Source organism: Muscardinus avellanarius (genome assembly GCF_963383645.1).
Source record: "Muscardinus avellanarius genome assembly, chromosome: 19".
Lineage (NCBI taxonomy): Eukaryota > Metazoa > Chordata > Mammalia > Rodentia > Gliridae > Muscardinus > Muscardinus avellanarius.
The window spans coordinates 48779968-48803756 of NC_137805.1; the positions used below are offsets into that span (position 1 = coordinate 48779968).

Genomic DNA, 23789 nt, shown 5'->3' on the forward strand with positions numbered 1-23789 from the left:
TGCTCAGGCTGACATGGAACCTACAATTCTCCTGTTTAGTTTCTCAGGTAGCTAGGATTACAGTTGTGCAGCACCATACTTAACTCATTATTATTATTATTTTTTTGTGTGTGTGTGTGGTACTAGGGATGGAACCCAGGGACATTCTACCTCTGAGCAACACCCCCAGCCCTGTTCTTTATTCTTTAGTTTGAAACAGTCTCACCATGTTGCAAAGAACCTCGATCCTCCTTGTCTCAGCCTCCCAATGCTGAGATTACAAGCGTGTGCCACCACGCCTGGCTCTCGTTTTGTTGTTGTTGTTGTTTGTTGTTTGTTTTTTTGATGGTACTGGGGTTCCTGGTAACCTTCTACCTCCGGGTTACACTCCCAGACCTATTTTTATACTTTTTTAAATTTGGAAACAGGGTCTGTTAAGCCAGTGCTCAGAACCTGCGCGATCCTCCCGTCTCTGCCTCCCAAGCGCGGGGATTACAAGCGTGCGCCACCACACCCGGCTTGTTTTTAAGATATAACAATTGATCCAGGCATGGTGACACAGGCTTGAAATCCTAGCATTCGGGAGGCTGAGACAGGAGGATCGTGGTTTGTGGACAGCCTCAGCTACTTAGGCCCTTGGCAACTTAGTGAGACCCTGTTTCAAAATAAAGAATAATAATAAAAGCTGGGGTGTAGCTCAGAGGTAGAATTCTCCTGGGTTTTATCCCCAGTACCACAAAAAAAAAATATATATATATACACACACACACACACACACACACACACACACACACGTATAAAATACATAATTGACTGATATGATTGCAACAGGCTATGTTTTATCATTTTTCCTTTCTTTGTATGGTACTGAGGATTCAACTTGGGGCACTGTACCTCTGACATACACCCACAGTCCTATTTTATTTTGAAATAGGGTGTTGCTGAATTGCAGCGAGCCTTGCTGGATTGAGGCCGACCAAGAACTTTAGATCCTCTCTCTCACCCTTTCAAGTACTGAGACTGCAGAGGACCACTGCCACGCCCAGATTATTTTTTTCAAAGAAACATTAAAGCAACTGAAACAATTTGATCTATTATGCTTTTTTTGTACTGTAATATTTGTTTTCAGAACTTGTTTATTTTATTCTTTATTTATTGTGGTACTAGAGCTTGAACCCAGGGGCATTCTACCTCTGAGCTACACCTCCAGGCCTATTTTATTTTTATTTTGCAACAGGATCTTGCTAGGTTGATGAGTCTCCTCAAGCCTGTGATTTTTCTGTCTCAGCCTCCCAAGTACGAGGATTACAAGTGTGCGCGCCATCAAGCCCAGCTATTTTATTTTTACTTTTTTTTTCTTATTATCATTATTATTATTATTATTTTTTTTTTTGCAGTACTGGGGATTAAACCCAGGGGCATTCTACCTCAGAGCTACACCCCCACCTTATTTTCTATTCTTTGTTTTGAAATAGGATCTCACTAAGTTGCAGAGGGCCACACTAAGTAGCTAAGGCTGTCTGTGAACTTGTGATCCTCCTGTTCAGACTCCCAAGTACTGCGATTATAAGCGTGCACCACTACACCCAGCTTATTTTTTTTATTTGGAAACAGGGTATTCCTAAGTTGCTGAGAGCCTAAGTTTCTGAGGCTGGCCTCAAACTTGCAATCCTTCTGTCTCAGCCTCCCAAGTACTGGGATTACAGGCATGTGCCACCACACCTGGCATATTGTAATATTAATAGTTATTCTTTTTACTGACACAAATACATATACTAAGTTCAATAAAAGATATTTTCATTGCATTTTTTTTCCTGGACATTATTAGTATCATTGATTGAACCTATTACTGAAAATAATGTCATCAAGAGAAAGTGACAGTTGAAAAATTATCTGAGCCAGGCATGGTGGCGCACACTTGTAATCCCAATATTTGGGAGGCTGAGATGGCGGTTTGCGGACAGCCTCAGCTATTAGTGAGGCCCTCTGCAACTCAGTGAGACCCTGTTTCAAAATAAAGAATTAAAAAAAAAAAAAAGGCAGGGGTGTAGCTTGAAGGTTGAATGCCTCTGGGTTCCATCCCCAGACCTGCCCCCCCCAAAAAAAATTATCTGCCCTGGATATCAAAGGAGCAGGGTGCATGCAAAAGAAAAAGAAATTTGGGGAGCAGGGTGGCACTGACCTGGAGTCTCAGCTACCAGGGAGGCTGAGGTGGGAGGATCACCCAAGATTAGAGGGTCCAAGCCAGCCTGGGTAACATAGTGAAACAAGAAAAGAAAGAAAAAGAGAGCCGGGCGTGTTGGCGCACGCTTGTAATCCCCGCGCTTGGGAGGCGGAGACAGGAGGATCGCGCAGGTTCGAAGCCAGCCGCGCTGGCGTAAGAGACCCTGTTTCAAAAATATAAAATAGGTCTGGGAGTGTAGCCCGGAGGTAGAAGGGCTTCCAGGAACCCCAGTACCACCAAAAAAAAAAAAAAGAAAAAAGAAAGAAAGAAAGGAAGAAAGAAAGAAAAAGAGGAAAGAGGAAGGAGGGAAAGGACGTCAATCCCCAGCATATCTCCTCCCAGAAGGAGGCCAGCAGCATGGGAGTGCTGGGAAGACCGGGGCCACTGCAGCTCCACCCTGCTCGGGAGGCAGGAGGCTCAGCCCACTACCCACAGAGACCAGGTGTGAGAGGAGCCAGCCCACACCCAGCCTAGTGTGCAAGGGCTTCTACAGAGTGCCAGGGACTCTATGAAGGGCTCTGACTTTGAAAAGACACAAGCAGATCAGTGATTGGAAAATGCTAATGTGCTGCTTTTAGGGAGCAGAAGGGGATGAAAGGAGGCTTGGGGTGCACGAGACTCTCACGGGGGTGGGCAGGAGCCAGGGAGCGATGGTGGCCTGAGCCAGGGGGTGGCCAGCATCAGTCTCCAAGAACCTTGCGGCTTACAGCTGGTGTGAACAGCTCATAGGTGAGCGTTGCCTTGGGCTCCAGTGCCCCGCAAGGTTTCCACTCTGGGCACCAGCCTGAAAGGCTCAGAGTAGCCTCTGTACTAACCACCGCATCCGAGCGGCACACTAGAGTTTGGAGCTGTTTTCAAAACTTGGCTTCATTCTCTTCTCTGACATAGTGATCTGAGCGCACCCTGATGAAGCCTTGGTGTTGGGTCATTCGGTTAATATTTACTGAGCATCTACTGTGTGCTGGACACTCCTAGTGTTGGGAGAGTAAACAAAACAGGCAAAAATCATTGCCCTCTTAACGCTGACATTCTAGTGGAGACAAGACAAGCAGAAAACAAGCGGGAAAAGAACATAATTTCAGAAGCCAGGCCTGGTGGCCCAGGCCTGCAATCCCAGTACTTGGGAGGCTGGAACAGGAGGATGAGCGGTCTGTGGACAGCCTCAGCAAGTAGTGAGTCTCATCAACCTAGCGAGACCCTGTTTCAAAATAAAAAGAAAATAGGGCTCAAGAGATAGAAGGCCTCAGCCAGGCGTGGTGGCGCACGCTTGTAATCCTAGCATTCGGGGGGCTGAGAGCAGAGGATGGCGGTACGCGGACAGCCTCAGCTACTTAGTAGCCCTCCGCAACTCAGTGAGACCCGGTTTCAAAATAAAGAATAAAAAATAGGGCAGGGGGTGTAGCTTGGAGGTTGACTGCCCCTGGGTTCCATCCTCAGACCCGCAAAAAAAAAAAAAAAAAAAAAGAGAGAGAAGGCCTCTAGGTTTAATTTCCATTACCCCCCCCTCTCACACACACACACACACACACACAGAAAAGAATTTCAGAGTATGGTAGTTATGAAGAGAGAACAAGCCAAAATGAAGACAGTGGGGAATGCTGTTTGCTGGACAGAGGTGCATGGACGGGATCTTTTCTACATTTCTGGAGAAGTCCATTGGTACAACTGGAAGTTTGGTGTTACCCTGTGGAAGGTACCATGTGCAAGTCTTCAGGTGTCACCAGCGCACCCTATGAGCACCAGGACCACATCTAGTGGCACTCACAGCTGCAGAGGAGCAAAACTGAGCAATAATCCAAGTGTTCATGAACAGGAAGGTCCTGGTCTATTCCAGCGATAGAAAATGGACTCCATAGACTGCAGTAATCTGGATGGCTCTTAGTGTCACAATGAAGTGCATTTGGAATCAAGCATGATCAAGCATGACATCCTTTTTTTTTTTTTTTGGTGCTTGGCCTGGAACCTAGGGGCATTCTACCCCCTGGGTAATGCCCCCAGCCCTTTTTGATCTTTTATTTTGAAACAGGGTCTTGCTAAATGGCTGAGGCTGCCCAAGTAGTAGTATTACAGGCGTGTGCCACCAAACCCAGCTAGGATAGTATCCTTTTGATAAAATTAAAGGCAACATCACAATATACTTTTAAGAAAGTGTGTATTGTGTGTGTGTGTGTGTGTGTGTGTGTGTGTGTGTGTGTGTGTGTAGTGCTGGGGATTGAACCCAGGGGCATTCTACCTCTGAGCTATATCCTCAGCCTGATATTTTATTCTTTATTTTGAGACAGGGTCTCACTAAGTTGCAGACAGCCTAAGTAGCTGAAGCTGTCCTTGAACTGAGATTCTCCTGTCTCAGCCTCTCAAATGCTGAGATGACAAGCCTGTACCACTATACTCAGTAAAAAGGTGTATTTAAAAAAAAAATAATGTAAAAGCCAGGCATAGTGGCACACATTTGTAATTCTGGTACTTGGGAGGCTGAAACAGGAGGATCTGGGTTCTTGGCCAGCCTCAGCTACTTGGTGAGGCTCTCAGCAATTTAGTGAGATCCTGTTTCAAAATTAGGAATAAAAATTCAGGCTGGTGTGTAGCTTAGAGGTAGAATGCCCATGAGTTTCATCCCTGGTACAGAAAAAAAAAAAAAAAAACCTAAAAAATTGAGCTGGGGGTATAGCTCAGAGGTAGAATGCCCCAGAGCTCAATACCCAGTTCTGCTCCCCCCCCCAAAAAAAAGAATGAAGGGAGGTGTAGTCAGTGGTGTCCCTGGGCTCTTTCTTTAATAGCTCAGAGGCATTCTATCTCTGAGCTATACCGCCAGTCCTATTTCATTTTGAAATAGTCTTGCTAGGCTGTGGAAGGCCTCCCTAAGTTGCTGAGGCTGGCCTCCAACCTGCAATTCCGTTTCCTCCTCTCAAGTACTGAGATTACACACATGCACCACTCATCTGGCCCCCTGGGTTATTCTCAATACTGCAGCCTCACTCCCAGGAATATGACAAACAAATGAAAACATGTTATCAAAAAACAGCAACATGAGTTTCATAGCAGCTTTACTTTAATTAATTATTTATTTCGTGGTACTAGGGTTTGAACCCAGGGGCATTCTACATCCGAGCTACACCCCCAGCCCTATTTTTTATTCTTTTTTTATTTTTATTTATTTATTTATTTATTTTTTGCAGTACTGGGGATAGAACCCAGGGGCATTCTGCCTCCAAGCTACACCCTCAGCCCTGTTTTCTACTCTTTATCTTCAAACAGGGTCTCACTGAATTGCAAAGGGCCTAAGTAGCTGAGGCTGTCTGTGAACCAAGATCCTCCTGTCTCAGCCTCCCAAGTACTTGCATTACAAGGGTGCACCACCATGCCCAGCTACTTATTTTCTTATTCAGAGGGTACCCAGGAGAATTCTACCTCTAGGCTACATCTACAGCCTATTAATTTTTCATTTTAAAACAAGATCTTGCTAGAGCCGGGCATGGTGGCGCACACTTGTAATCCCAGCGCTTGGGAGGCTGAGACAGGAGGATCGCACAGGTTCGAAGCCAGCCTCAGCTACTTAGTGAGGCTCTCAGCAACTTAGTGAGACCCTGTTTCCAAATAAAGTGTAAAATAAGTCTGGAAGTATAGCCCGGAGGTAGAAAGCCCTGGGTTCCACCCCCAGTACCACACACACACACACATACACACACACACACACACACACACACACACACACATATATGTAGAGAGAGAGAGAGATAGTGTTAGATGCAGTTTTATAGAATTGACAAAAGAATGGCTCAAAATATTTTTTATTCTTTATTTTGAAACAGGGTCTCACTGAGTTGCAAAAGGCCTCACTAAGTAGTTGAGGCTGTCTGCGAACTGTGATCCTGTCTCAGCCTCCCAAATGCTGAGATTACATGCATGTGCCACCACGCCTGGCTTTAAAATTTAATTTAAAAAGTGCCAATGTTCGCTCTAACTTTATGGAATTAATGACTAAAATATACTACATCTGCAATAAGAAAAAAAATAAGAGCCAGGTATGGTGGGGCACACCTTTAATTCAGGTACTTGGGAGGTTGAGACAAGAGGATCATAGGTTCAAGACCAGACTCAGCAATTTAGTGAGACCCCATTCTAAAATATAAGATAAAATAGGGCTCAGAATATAGCTCAGAGAGAATGTTCCTAGGTTCAATCTCTAACATCCCTGCCCACATAAGGACAGTTCACCGCTGATAAGGAGAATATCACTAAGTCTTCCATATGAAGGTGAAGACTCTGTAGCCACATGGAAAAATGCATAAACTATACTTTTAAAATTAAGGTTGTAAGAGGAAGGGTATGGTAAATCCTCTCTCTCTCTCTCTCTCTCTCTCTCTCTCTCTCTCTCTCACACACACACACACACACACACACACACACACACATGACTGCAAGACAGGAGCCAGGTGCATATCTGTAATCAAAGAATTTGAGAGGCTGAGACAGGAGGATCGCAGGTTCAAGGCCAGGCTAATTAATTTAATGGAGGCCCTCAGCAACTTGGCAAGACCTTGATCCAAAATAATAAAATAAAATAGGGATGTGGTAGTTTGGAGGCAGAATGTCCCTGGGTTCAATTCCCAGAACCAAAAAAATAAAAAATAAAAAGTTCTGAGGGGGAAAAAAAACCTAGGAAAAAAACTCAAAAATAAAGTCAAATTGGGACTGGCACAGTGGCATGTGCCTAGACACTGGGAGGCTAAAGCAGCAGGGTCACTAGTTCAAGGCTAGCCTGGGCTGCTTAGCAAGACCCTGTCTCAAAACAAAAAGAGCCGGGCGTGGTGGCGCACACTTATAATCCTCCTGCTTGGGAGGCGGAGACAGGAGGATCGCGCAGGTTCGAAGCCAGCCTCACTACTGAGTGAGGCTCTCAGCAACTTAGTGGTCTGAGAGTATAGGCTGGAGGCAGAAAAGCCCCTGGGTTCCACCCCAATGCCACAAAGAAAAAAAAAAAAGAAAGAAAGAAAAAGGACCGGGAATGTAGCTCAGTGGTAGAATACCCCTGGGGTCAATCCCTGGTGCCTCCCCACCAAAAAAAGTAAAGTTTGCTGAATGTACAGATGTAGATGGAAGAATGGAGAAAGGAAGGGAGGAAGTATAATGGACATATCATTTCCCTGCTGAGAACAGTGAAACCCTGGCCCACATCAATCTGGCAACGAATAAGGTTAGGAACTACTCGGACACACTGGAATAGTATCAAGAGTGGCAGTTTTCAGGGTCAAAGACAGACCTGACGCGCGCTGGCGCACACTTGTAATCCCAGCATTTGGGAGGCTGAGTCAGGAGGTTCAAGGTGCCTGGCCAGCCTCAGCTAGTGAGGACCTCCACAACTCGGTGAGATCCTGTTTCAAAATAAAGAATAAAACATAGGTCTGGGGTGTAGCTCAGAGGTAGAATGCCCCTGGGTTCCATCTTCAGTACCCCAAAAAAGAAAGAGAGAAAGAAAAGGAAAAAAGGAAGAAAGAACAACACAACAGACCCAGCTGGGTGTGGTGGCACACGCTTGTAATCCTAGTATTTGGGAAGCTGAGACAGGAGGATCACAGGTTTGAGGCCAGCCTCAAAAACTTGTGAGGCCCTCTGCAACTTAGTGAGGCCCTTTTTCAAAATAAATAATGAAATAAGGCTGGAGGTTTAGCTTAGAGGTAGAATGCTTCTGCGTTCGATCACCAGTCTCCCCCTCCACACACACACACACACACACACACACACACACACACACACACACACACAAGACAGGCCTTAGAAGGCCATAGGGCCTTCTATAGACGTGGAAAAAGATACCTCTGCACATCACATTATTTAAAATAAAATTAATATTAAGTGCTAGCCAGGCGTGGTGGCGCACGCTTGCAATCCAGTACTTGGGAGGCTGAGACAGGAGGATCGCACAGGTTCGAAGCCAGCCTCAGCTTAGTGAGGCTCTCAGCAATTTAGTGACACCCTGTCTCCAAATACAATATAAAATAGGTCTGGGAGTATAGCCTGGAGGTAGAATGCCCCTGGGTTCCACGCCCAGTACCCCCCCACACACACACACGCACGCACGCACACAAATATTAAGTGGAAAAAGAGAGACTTTCAAAATTCCAAGAACGTTTCAGGTTTTTTCCCTCGATTACTACTTTGATACTTTCCCCGAAATGTCATATCAAATCCCACTCCAACGTTTTTCCCCAAGATGTTGGGATGTCCTCGTTGCTGATGCGCTGTGTAACTACTGTGCGATCTAGGTCCAGATAACTTTTACTGAGCATTCAGACATCAGGGATGTGTCTGCATCCATCATCCCATTTAATCCGTAGGCCAACTTTGTGGAGAGAAAGTGCATTATCTCCATTTTGAGGATAAGCTAGAGGAAGCGCCGGGATGTGCGCACAGGAAGTCTGGCTCCACCGAACAAAGAACTCCCGAGGCTGCGGCGGCAGCGGCTCAATCGGGGATCTCCAGCTGCTCCTTTCCAGCTGAGCGGAGGGGCCGTGGGCGGGGGCAGGGCACCCCGGCCCCGCACCCCGGCCCCGCCCGCCCGCGGCACCCCAGGGAGAGCCGCCTCCGAGGACCTCGCCCGAGCCGGGGGCCGCTCCCCAGGGGCGAGGCCCGGCGTCTCCCCGCGCCCCGGCCCACCTCGCCGTGAAGGTGACCTCCCCGGGCGGCCCACGCGGCGGGCACGAGCGGGCTCACACGTGGAGCGCGGGAGCGCGCCCCGCAGCCCGGCCCCGCCCCCGGCCCGCCCCGAGCGCACGCGGGGCCTGCGGAGGGCGGCGCGCACCCGCGGCGAGGCCTGGGCCGGAGCCCCACCCGGCCGAGGGCAGCCAGAGCCCCCCGCGCGAGCCCCCTGGTGGGCTGGCTCCCGAGCTCCGAGGAGGACGCGCGGACCCAGCCGGGGACTCGGCTCACAGGGTGCCTGCTCTCGGCTTTCATCTTGGCAGAGCGGGCATCAGCGCCCCCTGCTCTGGATTCTCGTAGCGCCCCAAACAAGATCAGAAGGCAGAGAGGGGTTGTTCCTTGGTCCGAAAGCCTCGGCTGAGCCGCGTGTGGCTGGACCCTAGGTGTAGTAAGAAGGGAGTCACCTAGGTCCAGGTGATCCTGCCCCCCTAAGAAGCTTCTGAGTTTTCGTCCCTCCAGGCTCTTTTCCGGGACGGTCCGAAAGACATCTCGATGAAAGGAGAGGGAGGGGAGTGCTACCTGGCGGTAGGGGTCACGCAGTGAGCTAAAACTGCAAAAGCAACGTGGAGTGAGAACGAGCTTGGGAGCCAGATGGGAAGCTCGCTCGACGCCCCCCCCCCCCCCAGCCTTCCTTCCAGCCCCCAACCTAAGAAAAGAAACCGACCTCATCCGTCCCCCCCATCCCAGCCCCGAGAGCGCCCAGCCCGGCCGCCCGGCCCCGCCCCGCCCCGGCGATTGGGAGATGCAAATGCCCGGTTCTCTGCCCAGCAACGGGTGACGCGCGCCCGGCGCGGGGCGTGGCCGGCGGCCGAGCGGGCACCTCGGTGTTTACACGGGGCGGCCCCGCGCGCGCCGCAGCGGCCCGCAGACGGCGGGGGAGGGGCGCGCGCGCCGGCGGGGCCGCGCGGGAGGGACGCGAAGGCGGCGCGGCCGCTGCGGCGCGGGCGGCGGCGGGGAGCGCCTGCGGGGTCCGGGCGCCTCCAGCGCCGCGAGGCGATGCCCGGCGGGCGGCGGGGCGCACCTTGCCCGGGGCGGCGGCGGGGCCGCGCCGAGCCCGCCTGAGGCCGCGCCGCCGACCTTCCCCCGCCGTCCGTCCGCCGGGCCCGGCGCCGCGCTCCCCTCGCGGGGGCCGGGCCGAGCCGCGGGGCGGGGCCGCCCCTCCGCCGCCTCCTCCCCCAGCTCCAGCCGCCGAGGATGCGGACGGCCCCCGGCGGCGTCTAGCGGCCCGGGCCCAGGCGCGATGGTGCAGCAGCGGGGCGCGCGGGCCAAGCGGGATGGCGGGCCGCCGACCCCCGGGCCCGGGCCGGCCGACGAGGGCGCGCGCGAGCCCGGCTGGTGCAAGACCCCGAGCGGCCACATCAAGAGGCCGATGAACGCGTTCATGGTGTGGTCGCAGCACGAGCGGCGGAAGATCATGGACCAGTGGCCCGACATGCACAACGCCGAGATCTCCAAGCGCCTGGGCCGCCGCTGGCAGCTGCTGCAGGACTCGGAGAAGATCCCGTTCGTGCGGGAGGCAGAGCGGCTCCGCCTCAAGCACATGGCGGACTACCCGGACTACAAGTACCGTCCGCGCAAGAAGAGCAAGGGGGCGCCCGCCAAGGCGCGGCCCCGCCCCCCCGGCGGCGGCGGGGGCGGCCGGCTCAAGCCCGGGCCGCAGCTGCCGGGCCGCGGCGGGCGGCGGGCGGCGGCGGGGCCTCTGGGGGGCGGCGCGGCGGCGCCCGACGACGACGACGAGGACGACGACGAGGAGCTGCTGGAAGTGCGCCTGGTGGAGACCCCCGGGCGGGAGCTGTGGAGGATGGTGCCGGCGGGGCGGGCCGCCCGGGGGCCGGCCGAGCGCCCCCCGGGGCCGGCGGGCGAGGGGGCGGCCGCCGCCGCCGCCTCTCCCGCACCGTCGGAGGACGAGGAGCCCGAGGAGGAGGAGGAGGAGGTGGCCACGGCGGAGGAGGGCGAAGAGGAGACGGTGGCGTCGCGGGAGGAGCCGCTGGGCTTTCTGTCCAGGCTGCCCGCGGGCCCCGCCGGCCTGGACTGTAGCGCCTTGGACCGCGACCCGGACCTGCAGCCCCCCTCGGGCACGTCACACTTCGAGTTCCCGGACTACTGCACCCCCGAGGTTACCGAGATGATCGCGGGGGACTGGCGCCCGTCTAGCATCGCCGACCTGGTTTTTACCTACTGAGCCCACCGTCAGCGGGGCGCGCACGCCCCCAAACCAGCTGTTTACATACAGGAATCAGGTATTGGGGCCCCTCGGAGGCCGAGGCTGGCACCCCATTTCCCGCGCAGCCTCCCCCCCTCCTGGACGTGCCCATCCCCCCTCGGATCAAGACATGCCCCTCCCCCGCAGACACTCCCCAAGGCAGCCCCACCCCCCACCCTTTCCCTGACATCCAGCCCCTCCTCATCTTGCCCCCTCCTGCACAGCCACCAGCAGCCAGTCCCCCTCCGATCTCCCTCCCGTCCCTCTCAGACTGTACCCTCCCCCACTTGGCACACGCCCCTCCTCGTGGCCGAGGGGCACGCCTCCTTCCTTGCTCCAGAATCCCTCCGCCCGCACCCTGCCAACCTTCTCGGTTTAGGGGGGCGAAGCGACCCGGGCGCCAGCCCGCGCTCCTCCCATGCCCCTCCCCCCACCGGGGGAGGGGCGCGCTCCGCCTAATCCCGGAGCGCTGCCCCCCCACCGCTGGGACCCACCCCCTTCTTGCGCATGCTTACTGCTTCTTGGGGAGGAGGGGGCCGGTCCTATTAGCTGTACGTCTTCGACGCCTTCTAGGAGGAGGACGAGGGTAGACCGATCCCAAGAAATCCTTTGATCTGGAACCCGTGGCTTCCTCTCCTCTGGCGGGGCGTCGCTGCCTTAATGGGAGGAGCTCTAGGAAGGGAAAAGAACTAGCTGGCCCGAAAGGGATGGTTTGGGCTGGAGACTCCGAGTGGAACGGCCCCTTTCCCTCGTGGGGGTCACCCACGCCCACCACCTCCCCGACTGTGTAACTGACTGCCTTTACAGCCTTTTTTGGTCCCCAATAACGTCCCTTTTTGCTCCAACTGGGGACTGGGGATAGGCTCTTTCTCCGGAAAACCACCGAGAGAGGAAGGGGCTGCCCAGACCACTCAGAGCCAAGATGCCTACCAGTCTGCCTAGGGACAGGGCTCCTGCCGCTCCCTTCTCCCTGGGGAAGCGCCCTATCACCTCAGGGCACGCTATCATCCTATCACCTTGGGGCTTCTCCCTAAGCCCACCGCTCCTCCTTATGCCCACCTGAATCCCCCCTCAACGACCACAGCAGTATTTAGTGGGAGAAACTGAGGCACGTGGTGCTAAGGGGCTGGGACTGAGGCGAGATCGCAGACGGGGTGGCAGGAAAGAATCCCCTGTTTAAACTGCGGCTCGAAAGAGACTTGGACCGGGCGGGGAGGCTGAGGATGAGTGCAGAGGTGGGCCCTTGCGCCTGCTTGCCATGTTGGAAATGGGGGTGGCGCTGCTGTTAGGAGGGAGCGTGTCCAGTTCAGGGGCCCTTGGAAACCCTGCCCCATGCCCTCACCCCATTGCCCGCCCCTCCCCTCCGCCCTCACTACCTGTATCTCACCGGCGTGTGTCCACCCCCTGGGTGGCTCACACACACTCATTCACACACACACAAATCTCAGGAACAAACGGTCCCAGAGTCCTCCGGGACCCCTGCCCAGGGTCTCTGCAGGTCTCTGCCCCACGCGTTCCCTTCGCTGACAAAGCCACCAGCTGCCTCCTTTAAGCTTGGTGCTCCGGCTCTGGGCCTTTCTTGCGCTCTTTCTTATTTTTTTGTTCCTTTCTTTCTTTTTTTCTTTTTTTAAGAAAACAACAACAACAAAAAAAGACAATGAAAAAAAATGTCTTGTGAGTGAAGAGATGTCACTGTCTGTGGTTTTGGAGAACTAGTCTTGTAGCTGAGGGAGGGGTCTCTCCGTCTGGGGCACTGGCACCCACAGCAGGACTTCCGCGAGTCTGATGCCAGGACTGAATAAAGTGTATTTGCCCCGACCTCGCCCTGTGGTTCTGCATGTCTGTGCTTTCCTCTACCTTCCCCGAGGTTTGACAGATTCCGTAGGGTTTAGGCTGGTTGAGGAAGAGCCGGCTGGGTGTCTCAGGGCGAGGCACCTGCCTCTCAGGGCCTGTCTCCCTTTGTCTCAGGACTCCCTTCCCTCTTTCAAGGGTAGCACATTCGTCCCTGATGTACCCCCCTCCCCAGGTAACAGCTATTCTGGATAGGCACCGGCCACGTCCTGCCTGCTGTGACCCTGTGGGAATGAAGCCCATGATGGCCAGATGTTTCAAGAGAAGCTGGATACGGGGATGTTCTGAGTCAGTAATTTCAAAATGAAAGCTGGCTTAAATATTTTTAAATTTCTGTTTGCCAGATGAGCCATATGTGGGCAGGTCACGCCCAAGGTGGTCAGTTGGGCCTTGCCTTTAACCAGGATTAAGAAATGGGTTGGGCCCCACTGGTTCTGCCCAAAGCCCAGCACCTGTGTGGCCTCAAGTAAATTAACTTTATCTGTCATAGAGGTGCGTGCTTGACAGGCTGGAGGGAGGTCTGAGGTGAGAGCAGGGTAAATTGTGTGGCTCCATCGTCCAGAGGGGGAGAGCCGGGGGCTGATGGCGAGGCAGTCCCCAGTCACTGCCTGTCCTCCCTGTTGGGGCCTGCAGGTGTGTTCCGCTGCCCACCTGAACCTGGCACACACTGGCCTGCAGTGTAGACTTACTAAGTGCCGAGGAAGTAACAGACGCCAGGGTTTCCTCACACCGAGGCTCTGACTTTTTTTGAAACAGACCAGGGCTTTCCCCTCCTTTGTCCCCAGGCCCCCAATTCTTTGTTTACCAGATCCAGTGAGTTTCTATGCTCAGATGTAGCCTGTTTTTCCCCTATAAGAGCCAAGGCTGGGTGTGGGAGTTACAAACGCTTCCTCTCAGCCTCTCTGGTTGGAAGCAAGCTGAGAAAAAAAAAATCCTGTAAGGATTGGCAGTGTTGAGAAGATGCCAGAGCAGGGAAGCCTGTCACACAAAAGGCTCTTCAAGAAAGGCTTCTCCAGCTGACGGCTCCCTCAGGGTCAGTCTGCCCTGCAGGGAGGTCACATCCTTCCAGCACAGCCTAGCCTACGAGGCCGGTATACCGCCAGGCCATTTCAGTCCAGTGTGAGGAAGACACAGGCAGTTCTCCTACCAGGCCCTCACCACCTGGACCGTGGCCCACCCTCCCAGAGCAGCGAGCTTTACCAAGCCTACCATAGCTTGACTTCTTCCTGTGTGCAGGGAGGCCTCTTCTTTTCACAGGTATTCATCCCCAATAAACATTTTGCATCTGAACTCAGTCTCTGTCTGCTTCTGGGGGAACCCTGGCTGCAGTGGGGGGGGGGTGAGGGGTTGGACAAAGGGAATTGGGTCACTGGCACCAACAGGGCAAGTGGGCATCCCAGATTCCCCTGATTGCAAAAGGAGTGTCTTCCCTCCAGATCGCCAACAATCCGGGTGTCCCTCTGCCGAGTCCCCTGCCAGTCAGCACCCACTGGAAGCTGCAGCTGAGCCCAGGCACCTCCCCCTCCTGCCTGTCCTTCAGAGTGGCCCTGAGGGAGGGTGAAATGCCTGGTCAGAGGCTGCTGCAGCTGTAAGGGTTTTGGCAAGGCTCCTCCCTTTTGAGGGTCTTGGCGCTCCATATGTGGAGTGGGGAAGGGGGAGAGCAGGACTAGACCAAATGTGACATTCTGGTTCATTCCATTTCAGATGCTTGAGAGTCGAGGAAGGCACCTGCTTCCAGGGCCTCTGAGGAGGTCCAGTGGCAGAGCAGACAGCAAGCACTGTGCAGATGGGGTGGGCGTGAGCGGGTCTCACTCAGGACATCGAGTACCTGCTGTGTCCTGCCCTTGCTGGAGCAGTTTGAGCAATCTTGGTTCTAAGGCTTTAAAAAGCACACACAATCCCAGTACTTGGGAGGCCTAGACAGGAGGGTCACAGGTTCAAGGACAGCCTCAGCAATGTAACAAGATTCAGCCATCTGTTGAGACACATTTCAAAATAAATAATAAAATAGGGCTGGGAGTATAGCTCAAAGGTAGAATGTGCCTGGCTTCAATCCCCAATACCACACACACACAATGAACCGGGCATGGTAGCACACTCCAATAATCCCAGTAGTTGGAAGCCTGAGACAGGAGGGTCACTAGTTCAAAGACAGGCTCAGCAATGTAGTGAGACTCAGCAACCTAATGAGACCTTGCTTTAAAACAAAAATGGCTGGTGTGTGTGTGTGTGTGTGTGTGTGTGTGTGTGTGTGTGTGTGTGGAACCCAGGGGCATTCTACCTCCAAGCTACACCCCTAGCCTGATTTTTTTATCCTTTTATTTTGAAACAGGGTCTCACTGAGTTGCAAAGGGCCTCACTAAGTGGCTGAGGCTGGCCTCCAACATCCTTCTGTCTCAGCATCCCAAATGCTGGGATTACAAACCTGCGCCACCACGCCCAGCTTGGCTGGGATTTTAGCTCAGAGGTAGAACGCCCCTGGGTTCAATTGCCAGTATCAGCTAATTAATTCACCCAAATGTTGGTGTGTTGGTTATTGCTGCATGGCAGTTTGCTACAAATTTAGCTGCTTAAAGCAACATACCCCCAGCATCGGGAGGCTGAGACCTGGAGGATCGCGGTTCGCAGACAGCCTCAGCTACTTAGTGAGGTCCTCTGCAACTCAGTGAGACCTGGTTTTAAAATAAAGTATAAAAAATAGGGCAGGGTTGTATCTCAGAGGTAGAATGCCCTTGGGTTCTATCCCCAGACACACACACACACACACACACACACACACACACACACACACACAAGCAACATACCTTTTTTGTTTCACAGTCTGGGTCAGGCATCCAACCTGCCTTAGCTGGGTCTCTGCTCAAGACTTGAGGTCAGCACCAAAGTATGGCCGACCTACATCCCTCACTGGTGCTCAGCATTCCTTGTCCAAGGAAAAGGATGTGGGCAGAATTCAGTTCCTTGTCAGTACAGAAGAGAAATCCCTGGAGTCCGGGAACCTGCTCTCGGTGTCTTGCCGTGGGTCCAGTCTCACAGCCCTCCCCAGCATTGCTGCTGCTCTTGTCAGGGCCAGCAGGACAACCTTTCTGCTATGTGGAACCATCTGGCTTAGGTTTAAGCTCTCTTAAATGCTCCACTAGTTAAAGCAGGCTGACCCTGGAAAAATCTCCGTTTTGCTTAACTGAATTCAACTGCTTTGATAAGCCACTTCACCTCTGCATAGATCGTAACCTAATATGAAAGCGACACCCACTGTACTATACTAGTCTCACTCACACCCCAGGTTATTATAGGGCTTGAGCACCCGGCTGGGAACCTGGGGCCCAGTTTAGGAATTTGCTTACCAGCTTAGCATGCGTGTGTGTGCATGCACACGCACATACACACTATTGGGGATTGAATCCAGCGGGATGATACCTCTGAACTACACCCTCCAGTCTAATTTTATCTTATTATTTATTTATTTGTTTAGGTGCTTAGGATTGAACCCAGGGGCATTCTATCTCTGAGCTACACTCCCAGCCCTATTTTATGTTTTATTTTGAAACAGAGTCTCACTAAGTTGCTGAGGCTGGCCTCAAACCTGCAATCCTCCTGTCTTAGTCTCCCAAGTACTGAGATTACAGTCATGTGCCACCATACCCAGCCTTTTACATTTTTGGGGTGGGGGCACTGGGAATTAAACTCAGGGACATTCTACCTCCAAGCTACATCCCTTTTTTATTTTCATTTTGAAACAAGATCTGGCTAGGTCAATGAGCAGCTCACTTTTTTTTTTTTTTCAGTACTAGTGATGAAACCCTGGGGTGTTCTTCCTTCCTGCCTTCCTTCCTTCCTTCCTTCCTGCCTTCCTTCCTTCCTTCCTTTTCCTCCTCCCTCCTCCTCCTCCTCCTCCTCCTCCTCCTCCTCCTCCTCCTCCTCCTCCTCTCTCCTCCTCCTCCTCCTCCTCCTCCTCCTCCTCCTCCTTCTTCTTGTGGTACTGGGGATGGAACCCTTCTACCTCCGGGCTACACTCCCAGACCTATTTTATACTTTATTTGGAAACAGGGTCTCTTAAGCCAGCTGAGGCTGGCTTCAAACCTACACAATCCTCCTTCCTCAGCCTCCCAAGTACAAGGATTATAGACATGCACCCCCACGCCAGGCTTCCTTACTCTTTTATAGGCTTTTGTGTGTGTGTGTGTGGGGGGGGGGGCTGAGGTTGGAACCCAGGAGCATTTAACCTCCGAGCTATGCCCTTTTCCCATTTTTTAAAAATTCTATATTTTAAAACAGGGTCTCACTGCTGGGTGTGGTGGCGCACGCTTGTAATCCCAGATCTTGGGAGGCTGAGACAGTAGGATCACGCAGGTTCAAAGCCAGCCTCAGCTACTTAGTGAGGCTCTCAGCAACTTAGTGAGACCCTGTTTCCAAATACAATATAAAATAGGTCTGGGAGTATAAAAACAGGGTCTCGCTAAGTTGCAGAGGGCCTCACTAAGTAGCTGGGGCTGTCTGTGAACCACGATCCTCCTGTCTCAGCCTCCTGAATGCTCAGATTACAAGCGTGTGCCACCACGCCCAGCTTGTAGGCTCATTTTCAGCTGTCAGAAATCCTCTCCAACACTACCCCCATACATACCCCCCCCCGCCCCCATGACAGTGCTCTTCCATGCCATTTGTCTCTCCCCTGGGAGGTATTGGAGAAACCTTGGGCTACTCATGGTCCCTAAGGCCTCTGTTTCCCCAGCAGAAGTCTCCGAGAGCATACGTAGTCTGACATTCTCAGATCGATGAAAAAGAGGCAGAGGTGTTTGTAGGCAAACCTGCCCGTCTAGCCTCTTCTGGGTTGCTTAGCAAAGCATGCTAACTCTCTCCCCATCCTTGGGGGTTTCTTAGCAACCCAGTTTCTCACTCTCAGCTGTTTTCAGGGTTTCCTTTTAACTAAATGTCAAGTTCTGCTCTTTCTGTCACAAAAAAACCTGGGCCAAAGGTCTCTGTGGAGACCTGGATACAAAGTCAGAATGAGAAGAGGCCTGCGCCGCAGGTCAGTGGAGGATTGCTGTGTGACTCGGAAAGCTGCCTGACCGCTCGGGCTGTCATTTCAGATTCTGTTTACCTCTAAAGTGTTCCTTAGATTTTTCCTTTTCTTATGTCTGTCTTTGGTTCAACTGCTAATTTGCAATGAAAGTTTATCGAGCACCTACTATCTGCCAGGCATTGTGTTAGGGATGGGGTCTCATCAGTGAGTGAAAGAGACACAGTTCCTGCCTCATAGAGCTAGCGAATGGAAACACAACGAATAACAGATAAAAACATACAGCACTGTAATGTGCAGTTGGTCACATCCGTCAGGGAGGGCTAGGGAAGCCCAGGGATGTGTGAATGAAAAGCACTGGCCTTTTCCTCTCTCCAGCCTCCTGTGGGGGTCTCTCATTGACTGAGCCCAGCTGGACAGCTGAGGCAGCCTCCAGAGTCAGCTCTGCAGAGCGAGAAAAGTGTGGGATGGACTGGAGCAAGGGTGCCTCGAGGTGCCTCTTGCTCTACTCCTGCCTGCAAACAGCTGGGCCACTCTAGGGTTTGGTTTGGTTTTGTACAGGGGATTGAATCCGGGGGCATTCTGTCTCTGAGCCACAACCCCAGCCCTATTTTATGTTTTATTTGGAAAAGGGTCTTACTGCGCTCCTCCTGTCTGAACCTCCCAAGTACTGGGATTACAGGCATGCACCACCATGTCCATCTACCCCTAGCCATTTTTAACTTTTATGTGTGTGTGTGGTACTGGGGTTCCTGGAAGCCCTTCTACCTCCAGGCCACACTCCCAGACCTATTTTATATTTTTGAAACAGGGTCTCTTACGCCAGCGTGGCTGGCTTCGAACCTGCGCGATCCTCCTGTCTCTGCCTCCCAATAATTTTTTTTATTTTGATACAGGGTCTTGTTAACTGGGCCTATGGTGGCACAAGCTTGTAGTCCCAGTACTTGGGAGGTTAAGACAGGAGGATCACAGGTTTGCTGACAGCCTCAGCTAACTTAGTGAGGCTCTCAGAAACTTGGTGAGACCCTGTTTCCAAATAAGAAATGAAAAAATAGGACTTGGGTATATAGCTCAGAGGTAGAATGCTCCTCGGTTCAATTTCCAGTACCACAAAAAAGAAAAGGAAAAGAAACAGGGTCTTGCTAAATTGCTAAGGCTGGCCTCAAACCTATGATCTTCCTTTATCGGCCTTTCAAGTATGGGGATTACAGGCCTCCACTACCAATCCAGCTCTGTTTTTTTTATTCTTTTTGTGGTACTGGGGATTGAACCCAGGAGCATCTGACCTCTGAGATATACCCAAACCATATATTTTATTTACTTTTTAATATTTATTTATTTGTTTATTTGCAGTATTAGGGATTGAATCCATGGGGCATTCTGTCTCCGAGCTACACCCTCAGTCCTATTTTTTATTCTTTATTGTGAAACAGGGTCTCTTGCAGAGGCCTCACTAAGTAGCTGAGGCTGGCCGCAAACCTGTGATCTTCCTGTCTCAGCCTCCAAAGTACTGGGATTTCAAGCGTGAGCCACCATACCTGTCCCCTGTTTTATTTTTATTAGAAACGGTCTCATTACGATGCTGAGAGCCTCGCTAAGTTGCTGAAGCTGGCTACAAACCTGCAATCCTCCTGTGTCAACTTCCTAAGTACAGGGATTACAGGTATGCACCATCACACCGGCTTCCATTTTGTTTTTTGTTATTTATTTGTGTGTGTGTGTGTGTGTGTGTGTGTGTGTGTGTGTGTGCGCGCGCGTGTGTGTATTGAACCCAGGGGTATTCTACTTTCAAGTTATACCCCAGTCCTTTTTATTTTTTTATTTTTTATTTTTTGAAACAGGGTCTCACTAGATTGTTGAGTGTTGCTACACTTGGAGGCTTTCCTGAAGCCTGGGATCCTCCTCTCTCAGCCTCCCAACTAGTGGGCCTGCATCACCACCCCTGGCCCCAGAACTCCTCATCTTGCATACCTGCAACTCTACCCATACTAAGTCTCTGTTACCCTCCACCTCTCACAATCACTATTCTGCTTTCTGTTTCTGTAAATTTGACTAATCCAGGTGTCTCAGATAAGCGGAACTGTCATAGGCAACAACACTATTTCTGTGGGTTCTTGGCTTCTGTAGGGAAAAAGAATTTGAACAAGCACCAGTCAGAGATAAAGGCAGAGGGTTTAACTCAAGTAAAGTAAGGATACGCGTTCAGGGGAAACGGGGCCACTTCCAAAGAGCATGAGAGCGGCTCCAGGAGAGAGGGGCAAAGAGCGCTGCAGAGCTGCCCCAGAGCTGCCCGGTGGCCCTAACTCGCTCTAAGTGGCTCAGGAAAATGGTTCAGAGCTCTTCTGAGCTCTACTTCTTATAGTACATGAGCCCTCTAGAGAGGGGGCGCCAGGGCACACTTGGCCTCTCTTTGAAGTGTTCTGTTTCACAAAAGATGAGAATTTCTTTGGGCCAGGACTCCTCAGGAGCAGAAACAGGGGCTGGGGCTGTCGGGGTGTGGGGGCTCTTTTAACAGAAAGTAGGGATTTGGGGAGGCTAATTCCTGGAGGCCAGTGGAACTTTGACCAAAAGTGAAGCTCAGGTTTAACCGCCTCGTGAATTTCCTGAGCCAGCTCATTAAAAGTATGGGCCTAGCTTTTTTTATTTATTTATTTTGGTGGTACTGGGGTGGAACCCAGAGGCTTCCTACCTCCAGGCTATACTCCCAGACCTATTTTTTAATACTTTATTTGTAAACAGGGTCTCACTAAGTTGCCGAGAGCCTCAATAAGTAGCTGAGGCTGGCTTTGAACCCGTGTGATCCTCCTGTCTCAGCCTCCCAAGCGCGGGGATTACAAGTGTGCGCCATGACGCCCGGCTTGGGCCTGGCTTTTTAAGAATAACCAAGCTCTGTTAAACTGAAGAGTTCATATTTTAAAACCATTTCTTCCTTCCCTTCCCAGTGGGTCTCACTGAGTTATAGAGGGCCTCACTAAGCAGCTGAGGCTGTCCGTGAACCATGATCCTCCGGTCTCAGCCTCCCAAAAGGTGGGATTACAAGTGTGCACCACCACACCCAGCTACTTTTTATTCTTTATTTTATTTTATTTTTGGTGGTACTGGGGTTCCTGGAAGCCCTTCTACCTCCGGGCTACACTCCCAGACCTATTTTTACATTTTTATTTGGAAACAGGGTCTCCTAAACCAGCGCGCGCGGCTGGCTTCGAACCTGCGCGATCCTCCTGTCTCTGCCTCCCAAGCGCGGGGATTACAAGCGTGCGCCACCACGCCCGGCTTTTATTCTTTATTTTGAACAGAATGAGAATTTCTTTGGGCAGGAGTGGAGACAGAAAGTCGAGGTGTGGGGGCTAGTATTTGCTTTATTTTATTTTATTATTATTTTTTTCTTTTGGTGGTACTGGGGTTCCTGGAAACCCTTCTACCTCCTGGTTACACTCCCAGACCTATTTTTATACTTTTTTATTTGGAAACAGGGTCTCTTAAGCCAGCGCGGCTGGCTTCGAACCTGCGCAATCGTCCTATCTCTGCCTCCCAAGCGCGGGGATTACAAGCGTGCGCCACCACGCCCAGCTAGTATTTGCTTTATTGAGTCTGGCTTATTTCACTCAAGGTTCATCCATGTTGTGGCCATCATATGTATATAGAATTTTGTTTATCCATTCAGCACTCCAGTGCACACTTGAGGATGTAGGAGCATGATGGCATAGATGAGGTGTGGGTCTTGCACTAGCCTCCAAGATCCACTGGGTTTTTGTCCATCAAGGATGGGGTGTTACAAGGGCTATTGAAAAGCCAGCAGCTGTTGTTTGAAGACTCCTGGTGAGCCGGGTGTGGTGGTGCACGCTGGTAATCACGGTACTTGGGAGGCTGAGACAGGAGGATCGCACAGGTTCGAAGCCAACCTCAGCTATTTATTTATTTATTTATTTATTTATTTATTTATTTTTGCGGGTCTGGGGATGGAACCCAGGGGCATTTGACCTCTGAGCTACACCCCCTGCCCTATTTTTTATTATTTTATTTTTGAAACTGGGTCTCACTGAGTTGCAAAGGGCCTCACTAAGTAGCTGAGGCTGTCTGCGAACCGCGATCCTCCAGGTTTCAGCCTCCCAAATGCTGGGATTACAAGGGTGCGCCACCACGCCCGGCTTCAACCTCAGCTATTTAGTGAGGCTCTCAGCAACTTAGTGAGACTCTGTTTCCAAATAAAATATAAAATAGGTCTGGTCTCCTGAGTTCCATTCCTTGTACCAAAAGAAAGAAAGAAAGAAAGAAAGAAAGAAAGAAAGAAAGAAAGAAAGAAAGAAAGGCTCCTGGTGACGAGAACAAGCCCTTCTGGGACGTGTGGCTTGAGAGTATTGTTTCTGTCTAGGGAAACCAATGGGCCTGTGAGATGAATGATACTGATTGGGCTCTAAGGCTCAGCCTGTCTGGTCCTCAGTGGCCATAGCTCCAGGTTGATTTCTACCAGTAGCAGGCAGCATTATTGCCTTGGAATAAAAGTATTTTTGTTCCAAGTTGGGAGAGAAGACCCCTCCCCAAGAGTGGGCGAGGACACTCAGGCATAATAACTATGAACATGATAGAAGATGTTGCCCCGAGCAACCGAGGGAGGTGTGAAGTGCGGGGCCAGGGCTGACCTGCGGCCCAGTGACAGTAGTTGACCTTTTTGTTTGCGGGTCTAGGGATGGAACCCAGGGGCATTCGACCTCTGAGCTACACCCCTGCCCTAGTTTTTATTCTTTATTTTGAAACAGGGTCTCACTAAGTTGTGGAGGGCCTCACTTAGTAGCTAAGGCTGTCTGCAAACCACAATCCTCAGGTCTCAGCCTTCTGAATGCTGGGATTACAAGCGTGCGCCACCATGCCCGGCTTAGTAGTTGACCTTTGACACCTAGAGCCCGGGTGGGAAATCAAGATGAAATACATAGCTCTGGTACCCAGTAAAAGTTCAAGCACCCAACCTTCACCTCCCGGGGGTCGCCACGGCTCCTCTCTTTGGCATCCGTGAGAACAGGAGTCTTAGGAAGCCACAGGACTGGTCAACTGCAGGGTTCCTGTGGGTCACTTGTGTGGGAGGCACTGACTCCTGGATTCCAAGCCCCTGAGAGCCCTGAATTCAATCCCTAGTACACACACACACACACGGGAAAAACGGGTTCTTCTGCAGTTTTTGGTCAAGGGTAGAAAGTTTTCTATAGTTTTTTGTTTGTTTGTTTTATTTTGTTTTTTTTGTTTTGTCATACTGGGGCTTGAACCCGGGGCATTCCACCTCCAAGCTGCACCCCCAGACCTTTTCATATTTTGTTTTGGAACAGGGTCTTGCTAGGTTGCTGAGAGTCTTGACACTTACTGAGGTTGGTCTCAAATCCACAATCCTCCTGCCTCAGCCTTCTCCCAAGTACTGGAATTGTAGTGTGTGCCACCACACCTAGCTGAATTTGATACAGTTGAGTTTGGACTGGCTTGTTCAAGGCCGCCCACCACACAAGTATAGAAATATGGCCATACACCTTTACCATCCTCCGAATTACAGGCCCAGTTAGGGTCCTGAAGAGGCACAGCAGATGCCCTGTGGGGTATCCAGGGTTGTCAGTTACATACGTGTTGTTTCCATAAGTAATGGGGTTGCCTAGGACATTCTGTTTTTCTGCAGGAGACAAGGTATGCCCTAATATTAAAATGACATCTCTTCAAATTAATATAAAATACAATTAAATACTGGCACATCCTAATATTTGGGAGACTGAAACAGGAGGATTGTGGGTTCAAAGCCAGCCTCAGAGCCGGGCATGGTGGCGCACGCTTGTAATCCCCGC

The 23789-nt window shown here is 51.6% G+C and overlaps 1 protein-coding gene across 1 annotated transcript; it reads left to right on the forward strand.

Annotated features, from left to right (window-relative positions):
• Positions 1–10139: 10139 nt before the first annotated feature.
• On the forward strand, positions 10140–11081 carry SOX12 (SRY-box transcription factor 12; the record flags this gene model as incomplete). Its single annotated transcript, XM_080716372.1, has 1 exon — positions 10140–11081. One exon carries the CDS (start codon positions 10140–10142, stop codon positions 11079–11081), a length of 942 nt encoding a protein of 313 aa, XP_080572498.1.
• Between the last annotated feature and the right edge of the window lie 12708 nt (positions 11082–23789).